The 14,016-nt window shown below is 45.5% G+C and overlaps 1 protein-coding gene across 2 annotated transcripts in view; it reads left to right on the top strand.

Moving 5' to 3' along the window:
• The window catches only part of CENPU (centromere protein U), a 45,638-nt gene that overhangs the window by 23,021 nt on the left and 8,601 nt on the right, over positions 1 to 14,016 (top strand). For both annotated transcript variants that reach the window (XM_010835758.1, XM_010835757.1), the window contains 2 exons: positions 9,851 to 9,911; positions 10,395 to 10,628. In XM_010835758.1, the coding sequence (XP_010834060.1) occupies positions 9,851 to 9,911; positions 10,395 to 10,628 (295 nt within the window). The remainder of the gene's footprint in view (positions 1 to 9,850; positions 9,912 to 10,394; positions 10,629 to 14,016) is intronic.

The raw sequence follows: 14,016 nt of genomic DNA, 5'->3' as shown, positions 1-14,016 counted from the left end.
TGGAGGAGCGCGAGCCCCGGGGCGCGGGGCCTCAGCAGCTGCGGCTCCCGCCTCTAGAGCACGGCTCAATAGTTGTGCACAGGCCTAGTTGCTCTGTGATATGTGGGATCTTCCCAGAATAGGGATCAAACCTGTATACCCTGCATTTGCAGGCAGATTGTTATCCACTGCACCGCCAGGAAAGGAATCCCCCAACCCCAATATTCATTTCTGATGTCTTTTTACAGTTTCTTTGTGTTCTCAAAAGAAGTGTGTGGTCCAGCTGCTTACTGGTTGGTGGAGAGGAAAGTTTGCCTTATTTCAGATGCCAGCAATGGTGCAGGGAGAGGGGTGGACATTTGTCCCAAGGCTGACTCCCCCACCCCTTCATAAGCAGGGGTGAGAGCTTTCATAGACAGAGTGGGGGACTGCATTCAGAGACAGCACAGTCATCTCCAGCAGTCATCTTCAAAATGGCATCAGTGGTCTAACCGGCGTCATCTTGGTTGGTACGGTTAATCTTCAGTTCCAGGGTTTGTTTGTTGCCATTTCTTTGAGGCCAGTGTGGCAGCTCGTGTCGTGGGTACAGCCTGCTCATCGTGTAGTTAGCTTCTCCACCTGGGGTTTTAGTGTCTATAAGACAGCTACAGGATATGGCTCAGAACATTACCTTACAGCTCTTGAGAAAGAACTAAAGGTCCTTGGCTGTGCTTAATGACCACATTATTATTAGCCTCCTTTGACTGTTTTCCTTTGTTCCCACATTTCTCACTTCTGTGATTAAACTTATTCAGACTAAAGTTTTCCTCAGATGAAAGGCAGGCAGAGGACATGGCCGGGGGCGGGGACCACAGGGTCCTGCTCCGTTTCAGTCCCCCGTTTTCTTTGATATTCTCAGTCTTGAGGAAGGACAGGTACAGAACAGGAAAGGCAATAAACTTTCGTAGTACCTGGACAAACATTTGAAAATTACTAGACATATTACAATGAGGATTATAATCAAAATGCACCTTTGTACTGTTCTGTCTTCATGATTAAAGCTGATGTACAATGTCTGTTTAATAGGCCACAAACAGGCTGTTTTACTTAGCCTAAAGTTCAGACTTAATCATGTATAGGTCAGAATGACTTCCCCATACGTCAGTATGTGAGCACTTCATCCATCATTTTCCCCTTTTAAGTTGCAACTCTTTCCATAGAGAGTGTTGATAATCAGTATATTTTTCCAGCGTTGCCAGAGTGGTTTGCCTGCTCTCGGTCCGTCCATGTCCCTTGGTGCTAGGCCTCCTTTTTATTTATATGCTTGACTAGTTGTCCACATCAGGGGATACCTACTCAGATACCATGAACAGACTCTGGGTATGTTCATAGGGAAATGTTTTATAGGCCACACATTTTATCGTCTGTTCCCAATTTTCACACAAACATTGTGCATGTGCTTTAAGCTGTAAAATTAAAGCCAGTAGTGCTATACATCATGAGTAGTTACACTCTGTGACAACTTTACAGGACAGTTTTTTCCATCCTGAATATTAGGGTCAAAATATGACTAGAAACAAAACAATTGCTTTCCATTAGAAGTGTCTGCTATCAGAATTAGATCAATATTCCAGGAGAATTTTGTTTTTTCAACAAAAAGGAAAAAAAAAAATTTAATCTTGCATCAGTTTACTGGTAATAACAGAATTTATATACCTAATTAAATTTAGTCTAATCTTAATCCTGACAGCATACAAAATTTTGTTCTCAAAGTTCCTTTTTTATAAACCTTTTATAATTTTTTGGATCCAAACAAATTTGTCCTGTGTTTCCCTATCCAGAAGCAAACAACTGTAGAACAGTATTGTCATTTTTTTTAACAAAAATATTTCCATTTGTTTATACCTTTTCTTCACCAACAACTCATATCCTGTTTGTTTTACACATAGAAATGTTATCATTTTCACATTTCACAATTTTTAACCCTTGAAACCTTAAGAAAACCAAGTGATTGAAATGGTACACCAGCATTTTCTGATTGGCAAACTTAAGAACATACTCCACAACCTCTGAAAACATACATTTTTTCACAGCATAATTTTTCTTCAGTTGTATAACATGCATGTTTAATAAACCAAAACATCTTTAATTTCCCTCTTGGTCTTAAAAGAAAACAAAAGTAGGTAAACTTAGATTTGTTTGATTTGTAAGTGCTCATATTTTTTTAAGGCAAATTAAATAGAGCTCCTTTACAGATTAACCTCAGCAATATCATCCAAAGACAAAAACACATATTGAGACATACAAATGTCCAGACCAACAGAGATCTCATTGTTTTATCTTTTCACATTTCGTGAATTAGGCATTGCAATTAAACTTAGCAGTTTATGGATAGTAGTTAGAATAGCCAAACTCACATACTGTATCTTAAAAGGCTTTCCTCCTTTTTTTTTTTTCCTCTTAGCTTGAAGTTTTATAATTAACCCAGGGCTGGCATTCCAGGCAATGTGGACTGTGGTTTTATTTCAAGGACACAATAAGCCTTAACTTCAGATTTTCTCCTAGGCATATTTTTATTTTCCCAGGATCTGAAAAAAAGTGTTTTATCAAGCTAGCTTTCCCTAACTGCATATGCAAAAAACTGGTTTTTGTGAATTTCAAGAGTTTCATCCTAATCATTTTTTTTTCAGAGTCTAAAGAATACTATTGCCAAACATACATAGTCCAAAATAAATCAGCTTGCTTTTTGTTTAGTCATAATTTCCCAGCTCAAATTTTTCTTAATGAATTGAACCTGAATTTCCCATTTTACCTAAGGCAACAGGAGTACCAGTCATACAAATGGAATACATGCTCACACACCAAATGACAAATCTGTCACAAGCTCTCTCTCAGGGTGACCGGTTTAGAGCCTGAAACAAACACTTCCATGACACAAACGGTCCTCAAGGTAATCAGATCTCAGAACCAATTGGGAAGATGTCCGAATGACACTCGGTGCGCACAGATGGTCGTCAGTGGTAGTCAGATGTCAGAACCAGTTAGCAAGAATGCCCAAGTAGCAATTCATGCGAACAAACGGTCCTCATTGGCAGACAGACATCAGAACCAACTGGCAAAAATGCCCAATAGCAGTCAGTGCTCAGAAATGATCCTCAGCATTAGACACACACAACCAACTGGCAGGAGTGCCAAGTAGCACCTCATGTTCCAAACAGTTCTCAACATCAGACACACATCAGAACCAGCTGGCAGGAATACCAAGACAGCGCTTGTTTTTGTTGTTGTTTAGCTGCTCAGTTGTGTCCAGTTCTTTGCAACCCCATGGACTGCACACCAGGCTTCCCTGTCCTAAACTATCTCTTGTAGTTTGCACAAACTCATGCCCATTGAAATTGGTGATGCTATCCAGCCATCTCATCTTCTTTCATTCCCTTCTCCTCCTGCCTTCAATCTTTCCCAGCATCAGGGTCTTTTCCAGTAAGTTGGCTCTTTGCATCAGGAGGCCAAAGGATTAGAGCGTCAGCTTCAGCATCAGTCCTTCCACTGTATATTCAGGGTATATTTCCTTTAGGGTTGATTGGTTGAATCTCCTTGCTGTCCAAGGGACTCTCAAGAGTTTTCTCCGGCATCACAGTTTGAAAGCATTAATTCTTCAGTGTTCTGCCTTCTTTGTGGTCCAACTGTCACATCCTTCCATGACTACTGGAAAACCATAGCTTTGACTGTATGCCCCTTTGTTGGCAAAACGATGTCTCTGCTTTTTAGTACACTGTCTAGATTTGTCACAGCTTCTCTTCCAAGGAGCAAGTCTTTTCATTTGATGACTGCAGTCACCATCTGCAGTGATTTTGGAGCCCAAAAATGTAGTCTGTCACTGTTTCCACTGTTTCCTCATCTATTTGCTATGAAGTGATGGGACCAGTTTTTTGAACATTGAGTTTTAAGCCAGCTTTTTTTCTCTCTTCTTTGACCTTCATTAAGAGGCTCTTTAGTTCCTCTTCACTTTCTGCCATTAGGGTGGTGTCATCTGCATATCTGAGGTTATTGATGTTTCTCCCGGCAATCTTGATTCCAGCTTGAGCTTCATCCAGCCTGACATTTCGCATGATGCACTCTGCATAGAAGTTAAATAAGCGGGGTGACAATATATAGCCTTGATATCCTCCTTTCCCAATTTGGAACCAGTCCATTGTTCCATGTCTGATTCTAACTGTTGCTTCTTGACCTGCATACAGGTTTCTCAGGAGGCAGATAAGGTGGTGTGGTATTCCCATCTCTTGAAGAATTTCCCACAGTTTGTTGTGATCCACACAGTCAAAGGCTTTAATGTAGTCAATGGAGGAGAAGTAGATGTTTTTCTGGAATTCTCTTGCTTTTTCTATGATTCAACAGATGTTGGCAATTTGATCTCTGGTTCCTCTGCCTTTTCTAAATCCATCTTGTACATATGGAATTTCTTGGTTCACATTCTGTTGAAACCTAGCTTGAAGGATTTTGAGCATTACCTTGCTAGCATGTGAAATGAGCACAATTGTGCAGTAGTTTTAACATTACTCTTCTTTGGGATTGGAATGAAAACTAACGTTTTCCAGTCCTGTGGCCACTGCTGAGTTTTCCAAATTTGCTGGCATATTGAGTGCAGCACTTTCACAGCATCATCTTTTAGGATTTGAAATAGCTCAGCTAGAATTCCATCACCTCCACTAGCTTTGTTTGTAGTGATATTTCCTAAGGCCCACTTAACAATCCAGGATGTCTGACTCTAGGTGAGTGATCACACCTTCATGGTTATCTGGGTCATTAAGATCTTTTTTGTATAGTTCTATGTATTCTTGCCACCTCTTCTTAATATCTCTGCTTCCTCCTACGTCCATACCATTTCTGTTCTTTATTGTGCCCATATTTGCATGAAATGCTCCCTTGGTATCTCCGATTTTCTTGAAGAGATCTCTAGTCTCTCCCATGCTGTTGTTTTTCTCTCTTGCTTTGCACTGTTCACTTAAAAAGGCATTCTCATCTCTCCTTGCTGTTCTTTGGAACTCTGCATTCGTCTTTCCCTTTCTCCTTTGTCTTTCACGTCTCTTCTTTTCTCAATTTATTTGTAAGGCCTCCTCAGACAACCATTTTGCCTTTTTGCATTTGTTTTTCTTGGGGATGGTTTTTATCACCACCTCCTGTTCGATGTTACGAACCTCCGTCCATTGTTCTTCAGTCATTCCGTCTACCAGGTCTAATCCCTTGAGTCTATTTGTCACCTCCAGTGTATAATCATAAGGGATTTGATTTAGGTCATACCTGAAAGGCCAAGTGCTTTTCCCTACTTTCTTCAATTTAAGTCTGAATTTTGCAATAAGGAGTTCATGATCTAAGCCACAGTTAGCTCTTGGTTTTGTTTTTGCTGACTGTATAGAGCTTCTCCGTCTTCAGCTGCAAAGAATATAATCAGTCTGATTTCGGTGTTGACCATTTGGTGATGTCCATGTGTAGTGTTGTCTCTTGTTGTTGAAAGATTGTGTTTCCTGTGACCAGTGCATTCTCTTGGCAAAACTGTTAGCCTTTGCCCTGCTTCATTTTGTACTCCAAAGCCAAACTTGCTGGTTAATCCAGGTATTTCTCGACTTCCTACTTTTGCATTCCAGTCCCCTATGATGAAAAGGACATCTTTTTTTGATGTTAGTTCTAGAAGGTCTTGTAGGTGTTCATAGAACTCTTCAACTTCTTCGGCATTAGTGGTCGGGGCATAGACTTGGATTACCTTGATATTGAATGGTTTGCCTTGGAAACAAACAGAGATCATTCTGTCATTTTTGAGATTGCACCCAAGTACTGCATTTCGGACTCTCTTGTTGACTATGAGGGCTACTCCATTTCTAAGGGATTCTTGCCCACAGTAGTAGATATAATGGTCATTTGAATTAAATTGGCCCAAATAGTACTAGTGCTTACAAACAGTCCTCAGTGGCAGTCAGAACCAGTTGTCAAGAATGCCCGAATGGCACCAGCATGCACAAATGGGCAGGTTGCACACCGGTGGACTTAACCTGGTCTTAGAGCTCGTCAGCTTTTCCCAAATACTAGTTTCCATTCTACCAAGGAAAAGATTAAGCTTGTAGCCAGAGCTGAGCAGGGGAGAAACAGGGAGGATCCTCAAAACAAATGGTTTAGGCAGCTGCTCGAAACGTCCCCATATCCTCTACTCAGGGCTGGCTAGCTACGAGCAGCAAGCTGGTACACCGTCATGGCCACAGCGTCCCCTGGGAATCCCAGGACAGCCAGGCACCATGAAAGCACAGGAGCCAGCCCCACGCTGGGCACCAGAATCTTAACGACAAGGAGTATGTGGGTCTGGCTACTCGCCACTCAAAAGCCAATAAACCAGGTTGGTGGAAAGGAAAGGTTGCTTTATTTTATTATGCCAGCAACTGTGGGGAAGAGGGGCAAACATCTGTCCAAAGGCTGACAAGCAGGGGTGAGAGTTTTTATAGACCGAGTGGCGGCCAGGGACGACATGTAGAAACAGCACAGTCATCTCGAACAGTCATCTTCAATTGGTCATCTGTGGTCTGACCAGCGTCTCCTTGGATGTTGTAGGTGCAGTTAATCTTCAGTTCCAGAGTCTGTCTGTTCCCCTTTTTTGAGGCCAGTTCTTGGAATTATGGCTTCTGATGTTGTGGGTACAGTCTGGTCATCATGTAGTTAACTTCTCCACCTGGGGTTTCAGCATCTGTAAGACAGCGCACAGGATATGGCTCAGAATATTAGCCCTTGAGAAAGAACTAAAGGTCCTTGACTGTGCTTAATGACTACATTATTAATAGTCTCCTTTGACTGTTTTCCTTTGTTTCCACATTTCTCTCTTCTCTGATTAAGCTGATTCTTTGACTAAAGGCGGAGGACATGGCCGGGGGCAAGGACCGCAGGGTCCTGCTCCATTTCATTTGTGCCCGTCAAAGTAAGAGTTCAGAGTTTTTACCTTTTTCAAAAAGACAGGGTACCTTGCCGCCTGGCTTTCCCACTCTCTGTGTGTGGCAGAGCCGTGCGTGTCAGTGCACGTGGAGCGCCCTCGTTCTTCTGTTCACAGTCGCGGGTTTCCCATAGTCTGGACCGTCACAGCTTCCTTCCCCAGGCCTGGGTCTGCAGGCAGCTGGGTCGTTCCCAGTCTTCTGTTACCAGCAGTGCCGTAATCAGTAAGGTGGTACAGACGCCAGTTCACATGTATATGCCTGTTTCTGTAGAAAAGGAAAGCCTCGGTCACGTGAAACGTGTGATTGTCATAGTTACTGCCGAGTTCCCACCAGCATGGCATCAGGCTTGGGTTTTTGCCAGGGTGCTGTGCTAGCTCAGTTCTAGTTTGATTTTTCTCATGACTGAGTTAAGTAACCTCTTTTGTATGTGTTACAAGTTCTTGAATTTCTTTCTGCAAGCTCTTTAGATCCTTTTTCCGTGTTTCCCATGTTGGTCATTTTCTTCTGACTTCTATGACTGTGTTTAAACACGAATGAAATTAACCCTGTTTGTCATAGACAGCTCCTGGCTTTCAGGGTTGGGTCAGAGGACTGGCAGTCTGCTGTTGTGTAGGGTAGGGCTGCCCTAGGAGACTGAGCGCTCGGTCCTCCTGAGGGGACCATGGACGTGCTGTGGAGGCGTCAGGCTGCTGCGTCCGCGGGCTGGTACTCAGTCCTCCCGAGGGCACCGTGGGCGTGGTGTGGAGGTGTCAGGCTGCTGCGTCCACAGGCTGGTGCTCAGACCTCCCGAGGGGACTGTGGGCGTGGTGTGGGGGCATCAGGCTGCTGTGTCCATGGGCCGGTGCTCCGTCCTCCCGAGGGGACCCTAGACGTGCTGTGGAGGTATCAGGCTGCTGTGTCTGCGGTCTGGCGCTCAGGGGAGGGGCTGAACTGGTGATCAGACTGGCGGTTTGACACAGGAGCGGGCTGTGGCCACGGGTGGGCCTCCCAGGAAGAGATGGTGGCCTGAGATGGGGCAGAGGCCCAGGGCCAGCCCACAGGAGACCTGGCACCTGTCCAGGGGAGGAGGAGCTTGTGGAGGAGAGAGGAGCCCCTGGCTGGAGGGGAAGAAAGAAGCCAGGAGAGGGTGTGTTCTCAGGAGGCTGAAGTGCAGTTGATAAGAGAGTCAGATTAAGGCTGAACACTTGCGGTTGTTAGACAGTGTGGACCTCCTCAGTGACCTTGGTTTTGGACGCGTGTGAAGCCCAAACAAAGAGCATCATTTGGATAAGTTGGACAGGGTTTATACATGGATACAGAAGGAAGTCGGGGCGGAAGAGATGCGCGGGGGCAGGGGCGGTGCCAGCACTCAGGAGGCGCCTCTCCTCATCTCTGTCAGACCCTCTTCTCTCCCGCCCCTCCCCCAGTTCCTCTCATGGTTCCCCACACACTGTCCCCAGGGCTCCCTCTGCCCAGCCTCTCTCCCAAGCCCCCAGAGGTCCTCCACGTGGACCACACCCCCTGGACGCTCTCAGGCACCTCGGACTCCACAGAGGCGCCCCCAGGCCCCATCACCACCCCCTCATCGGTGTCAGCAGCCGCTTTGTGTTCTCTGGCTGCATGGTCCTGCTGGCACCCCGGCACCCAGCAGAGTAGTCCGGGCCTCTGCTGGCGCGCCCCTGCTGGCCTCTCTGCTCTGCCTCTGGCTGCCTGCCTTCCCTCCTCGCTGTGCAGTGGCCACGGTCAAGGCTCCTGCCACCCGCCCCTCCTGCCTGCTCCCCGCCTGGTCCCTCTGTCTCTGGAGTCGCGCCCCCTCCAGGCTCACCTCCCACCTCCCAGCACAGTGTGTCCAGTGTGGAGTCTCAGTCTCACGCGTCCCCACCCACCCCCCAACTGTGTGCAAGGGTCACTCAGGCGCCTGTTTGGCTCCCCTTGTCAGTGGACACCGAGGCAGTGAGACTGAAGAGGTTTGTTAGCAGCATCCATGAGCGTTACAGGGGGACGGATCGGGCTGGAGCAGAGACGGCCTCAGACCCCAGCACCGCTCTCAGCTCCCGCCCTCCCTGGGGAGGGCTTAGACTGGGCCTGGTGCTGCTACCTCTGCAGTCGCAGGCAGGGGATCGCCGCTCGCTTGACCCTCTGTGCAGATGAGCAGCGGCTCTTTGCCGAGCGCGGGGAGGGGCGAGCAGGACCCCGCGCCTTGCTGTCTTCCCGGTCGTGACCTTTGGCTTCTCTGGCACTGTTTTCTCTTCAAGATGTGTGATCTCTACTCTGATTCCCGTCCTGTGCCTTGATCGTCCAGGGTGTTTTACACCCACCTGCTTCTCTGTTTACTTTTCCTTCTTCCTTAAATCCCCTTCCTTTTTTTTTTCTCTGCCTGAGAAAGTGCTGTCAAAAGTCTGCTCATCTTATGACCGCGGTATGCTTCCTGGCACCACAGCCAGGTGTCCGGTCTCCTCTGCTCCGCTATCTCTGACCTTCTTCCTAGACACGGATCCCATCACAGGAAGCCTCCTCGTTGTTCAAGTAATTGTATTCCTTATACTTGCTTTTCGAAGTTGGTGTTAAATGTCGAATGAAAAAACTGAAAGCACTCTCATCAGAAATTTAGGTTATTTTTCCTTTTCAAAGGATGAAAGAAGGTTTTCCCTTTTCTGTCCCCTAAACTTGGGCCTGTGGTGGCGGAGGAAGGGACGCTTCTGACGGGGCCACAGGGGCTGCAGTGACGGGCTCTTACTGCCTGCTCGAGCTCAAGTGATGCGGCCTGGGTGTGCAAAGGCGTGGGAGGTGACGGTAAGGCTGGGGAGGTGGCAGGCCCACCCGTAACAAGTGGGAAATCTCATTAAACTGAGCTTGTGTTTGTGTCAGAGGAGCAGCTTTTAGAAGACACATGTGAATAAAAATGAAGCGTGTACAAGATACTGATGGTTTGGTTTTTGGTACAGTTCGGACACTTCTGAAATTGAAGCAAGTGAAAACGAGTCTGTAAAGATTAGTGCCAAAAAGGTATGCACGATCTCCCAACTTAATTTGTAAGATATTTCATATCCTATTTAGATTGGATTCAAGTAGAAGAAATGTTTTGTAAAGTGTTTCATATACTGTGTGGATGCAAATAGAGACAATGTTCTGTAGCATTATTTTTCATAAAGAGTGTATTATGTTTCAGAAGGTACTTTTTAAAGATAAAAATGAGATAGTTTTATACCTGAAGTGTTTTCATCCCCGAGATCTCAAATCTGTGTACCGTGTCAGTTTTCATAGTGTCCTTGTAATGTGCGTAGGTGGTGGTTAAACACTCTGTTGGGAGTGTTTGCTGGGAACCCTTTAATCCGGGTTTCTGGTCCTGTGCACGAGTGAGGTTGCCATCTTTCTAGTATGTTCAGTTTTGAAGTTTGGAATTAAGAAATGTGGACCTTATGGTTATCTACTAACAGGAATGATAAGCATTTGTATTTTCTAAACAATAAGGCTGTTTTCTTGATATAGCCAAGAAGAAAACTCAAGCCCATCAGTGACGAATCTGAAAGCCCTGAAGAAAGTGATGTAAGGAGAAAAGTTAAACCCACAGAGAACATAAGTACACAGCATGAAGCTGTTTCAGCTACAGCACTTCCAGGACTGTCGGAGAAACCAGCTGAAGCGGTCACTCCTCAGAAGACAGGACCCCAGAGTGCCGAGTCCTCTGCTGAGAAAGCGACGCTGGCCACAGAACATCAGCTGGTAAGAGTGTCTGCCATCCCCCTGGAGAGGAGAAGAAGCTGAGAATGTCCGGGGGAAGGGAAAGCATTTTTTTTTCCTTCGCTTCTTTTGAAAGATATGTTTGTTTTTTTTTTTCTTATTATAAAAGTATATTTACTTTAAAAAATTTAGAAGGTGTATAAAGGAAGATAAAATCCTTTAATTCCATCACCCCAGAATAAAATAACTGCTGCCTTTTCTGGTCTACACTCTTCAGTCTTTCATTGAGCTTTTCTTACTGTACATGAACCACATCCTTGGCATTAAGTATTCTACATACCATTTTAACACATGACATTTCATTCGTGAATGTGCCATAGTTTAGTTAATCTTTTACTAATGAAGAATTGCAGTTTTTAAAATATAAGTGCTTTGATTTTTTTTTTTTTCCCCTAGCGAAATTTCTGTGCACATCCTTGGTCATTTCCTTAGGAAAGAAATTGCTCTGATAAGAATTCTGGGTCATATTTATTCTCTTTTAAGATTCTTGACATGTAATATCTCTTAATCAAGCTTTTAATATGTAATAATATGCCAGCATCTTGATTTTGGCCCACTGAAATGGATCTCAGGCTTCTGAACTCCAGATCTATGGAAATATCTTTGTTAAGCCAAGTTGTAGTAATTTATTATAGTGGTCATAGGGTATAAAACATCACCCAATAACTTTTCCTTTTTAGTATCATGCTCTTGGGTTCTAGAACTTCCTTTATTTTTTTTCCGTCATAGTTTGTTTCTTGGCTGAGATTCCTTATCTGCTTAATCCTTAAGTCCATCATTTCCTTCTTGGGACATATTAATGTTTATGAGAGTGGCTTTGAAGTCTCTGCTTTCTAAGTCAGGTGCAGTCAGCCCTCTCTATCTGCAGGTTCCACATTGACAGATTCAACCAACTATTTGATAGGAAATATTCGGGGACAAAAATTACATAAAATTCCCCAAAAGCAAAAGTTGAATTTGCCATGCACCAGCAACTATTTTCATAGTATTTGTATGTATTTCATAGTATTTGCATAGTATTTGTATTAGGTATTATAGGTAATCTAGAGATGATTTAAATGTAATGGGAAGAAGGTTATGTGCAAGTGCTACCATGTTATACAAGGGGCTTGAACATCAACGGATCTGGGGGTCCCTGGGGATTCTAAACCCACCTTCCTTGGACATTAAGGGGTGACTGTACCTGGACTGTGGTGGGTCAGCTTCTTTTGAGTACTTCTTTTCTGTCTTGACTACAGGTCACATTTTGTGTGACATTTTTCATCTAGGAGTTTTAAACTGTGTGTTACACGTTGTTGACAGGTGGTTGAGATTTTGAGTTGTGTTTTCTTCTGAATGTTGACTTTCATTCTAATAGGTATCTTGATTATTGGCTGATCAGCTTGAACTTCTGTGGGTGTGATTTATCCCTTGTTGGGGTCAGTCTGTGGAAAGCCTCAGGGGGTCTCCCAAGCCTCTCTAAGTCCGTGGACTCAACCTCTGTATTAATAGTCTTCAGTCACTGCAAAACAGAATACCGCAAACTGTGTGACTTCAAACGACATACGTTTATGCCTCACACAGTCTCTGTAGGTCAGAAGTCCAGGCTCGCCCAGCTGGTGAGGGCCAGGGTCTCATAGGCTGGGGTCGAGGTGCCAGCCAGGACCGGACTCTCACCTGAGACTTGGGGTCCTCATCTGAGATCATGCAAGCTGTTGATAGAATTCAGATCTTGCGTTCTTGTTTCCTCTCTGGTGGAAGCCAGGGGTCAACTCAGCAAGCAGAGGCTGCCCCGAGGCCCTCCTCACAGGGCCCTCTCCCGGCGGGGCAGCTGGCGATGTCTTCAGAGCCACCAGGGCCTCTCAGTCTGCAGTGGTCTCCTGTGCGATGTGACTAATCAAGGGGTGACCATCCCACCAGAGTCACAGGAGTCACCCACACTCAGGAGCAGGGAGCATACAGGTCAGTGGGAATTATGCTTACCGCACCCCCAGGCTCTGTTGAGTCTGGTCAGAGACTGGCTTTAGCCTTAGTTAGAGGACGGAGGAGCCTGGTAGGCTGTGGTCCATGGGGTCGCTAGGAGTCAGACAGGACTGAGTGGCTTCACTTTCACTTTTCACTTTCATGCATTGGAGAAGGAAATGGCAACCCACTCCAGTGTTCTTGCCTGGAGAATCCCAGCGACGGGGGAGCCTGGTGGGCTGCCGTCTATGGGGTCGCACAGAGTCGGACACGACTGAAGTGACTTAGCAGCAGCAGCAGCAGTAGGGTGGGTCTAGGGCAGCCCTAACTCTTGAGCAGTGTTTCTTAAACCTTTTTCATTGTTGTCTTCCCTAAGAAGCCTTTTTAGACATTTTTCCTCCTAACCATTCCCCCAACTGAATTTTAACATCATAAGTATGCTGTGTATCTATCTATGTATCAAGTACTTTGGAGGGTCATAAACTGTTGTACTAGAATCTCTAAGGCTGTCTTGCTCCCCACCCTGGGGACAGTTGGGGATGGCACGATCTCGGGCATGTTCTTACCCCTGAGCTGGGGTGTCCCCCCAGCACCCACTCAGCTGGATCAACAGCTCTTAACTAGTTAGTGAGGCCTCTGCGTTTTCTCCATCCAATTTCCCGCAGTATTCCTTGTCCTTTATCACTTGTTACGTCCTTGTTCCCATGATAGCACATCTGGTGCCCCTGTGTAGCCTCCCTGCGAGCATGGAGTAGGCGTCAGGGACCCCAGCCAGACCTCTCGTGTCCTCTTCCGACAGCCTGTTGCAGGGGCTTCGGCCACTGTGCCCTGCTTTCTGCCTCCTCAGCGGGGCAGGACGCTGCTCTCAATGGGGATGCAGCTGCCGTGCTGCCGTCTGAAGAAAGGTGTCCCGGGCCTGGGGGGCCGGGGCAGCCGTAGGTTTGCGTTCTGAGAGTCTCGGGCTTGTCCTGCCTGTTGTCCGATGCCACCCCCCTCCCCGCTTTATGGTTGTGCTGGCAAGAGAGCTAGTTCAGAAGCTGTCACTTCATCATAGCTTGGAGCAGAAATTGAGCTGATTCCACATATTATTATCTTAAATAATAAAAGCTCAATTTCCTCCAAGGCACCCATTGTTAAAAGCCAACTGAAAGTTTTAATTACTTTTTATTTTGAGGTAGTTTATTTTGTTCAGTGTTTCCTTATATTAAGTTAGATAATTTATATGATTAATATATTCACTTAGAACAAAATGAGAAAGTTAGTCACTCAGTCGTGTCTGACTCTGTAGCCCACCAGGCTCCTCTCTCCAAGGGATTTTCCAGGCAAGAGTGGGTTGCTATTTCCTTCTCCAGGGTATTTTCCTGGATCGAATTGTAGCTAAAGTATTGACAGTGTCTGATAATGCTGTCTTAATTCTTGTTTTAAGAGA

Source organism: Bison bison, unplaced genomic scaffold (assembly GCF_000754665.1).
Source record: "Bison bison bison isolate TAMUID 2011002044 unplaced genomic scaffold, Bison_UMD1.0 scf7180017864050, whole genome shotgun sequence".
Taxonomy (NCBI): domain Eukaryota; kingdom Metazoa; phylum Chordata; class Mammalia; order Artiodactyla; family Bovidae; genus Bison; species Bison bison.
The sequence above is the reverse complement of the archived record's forward strand: the minus strand, read 5'-3'. Positions and strand labels throughout refer to the sequence as shown.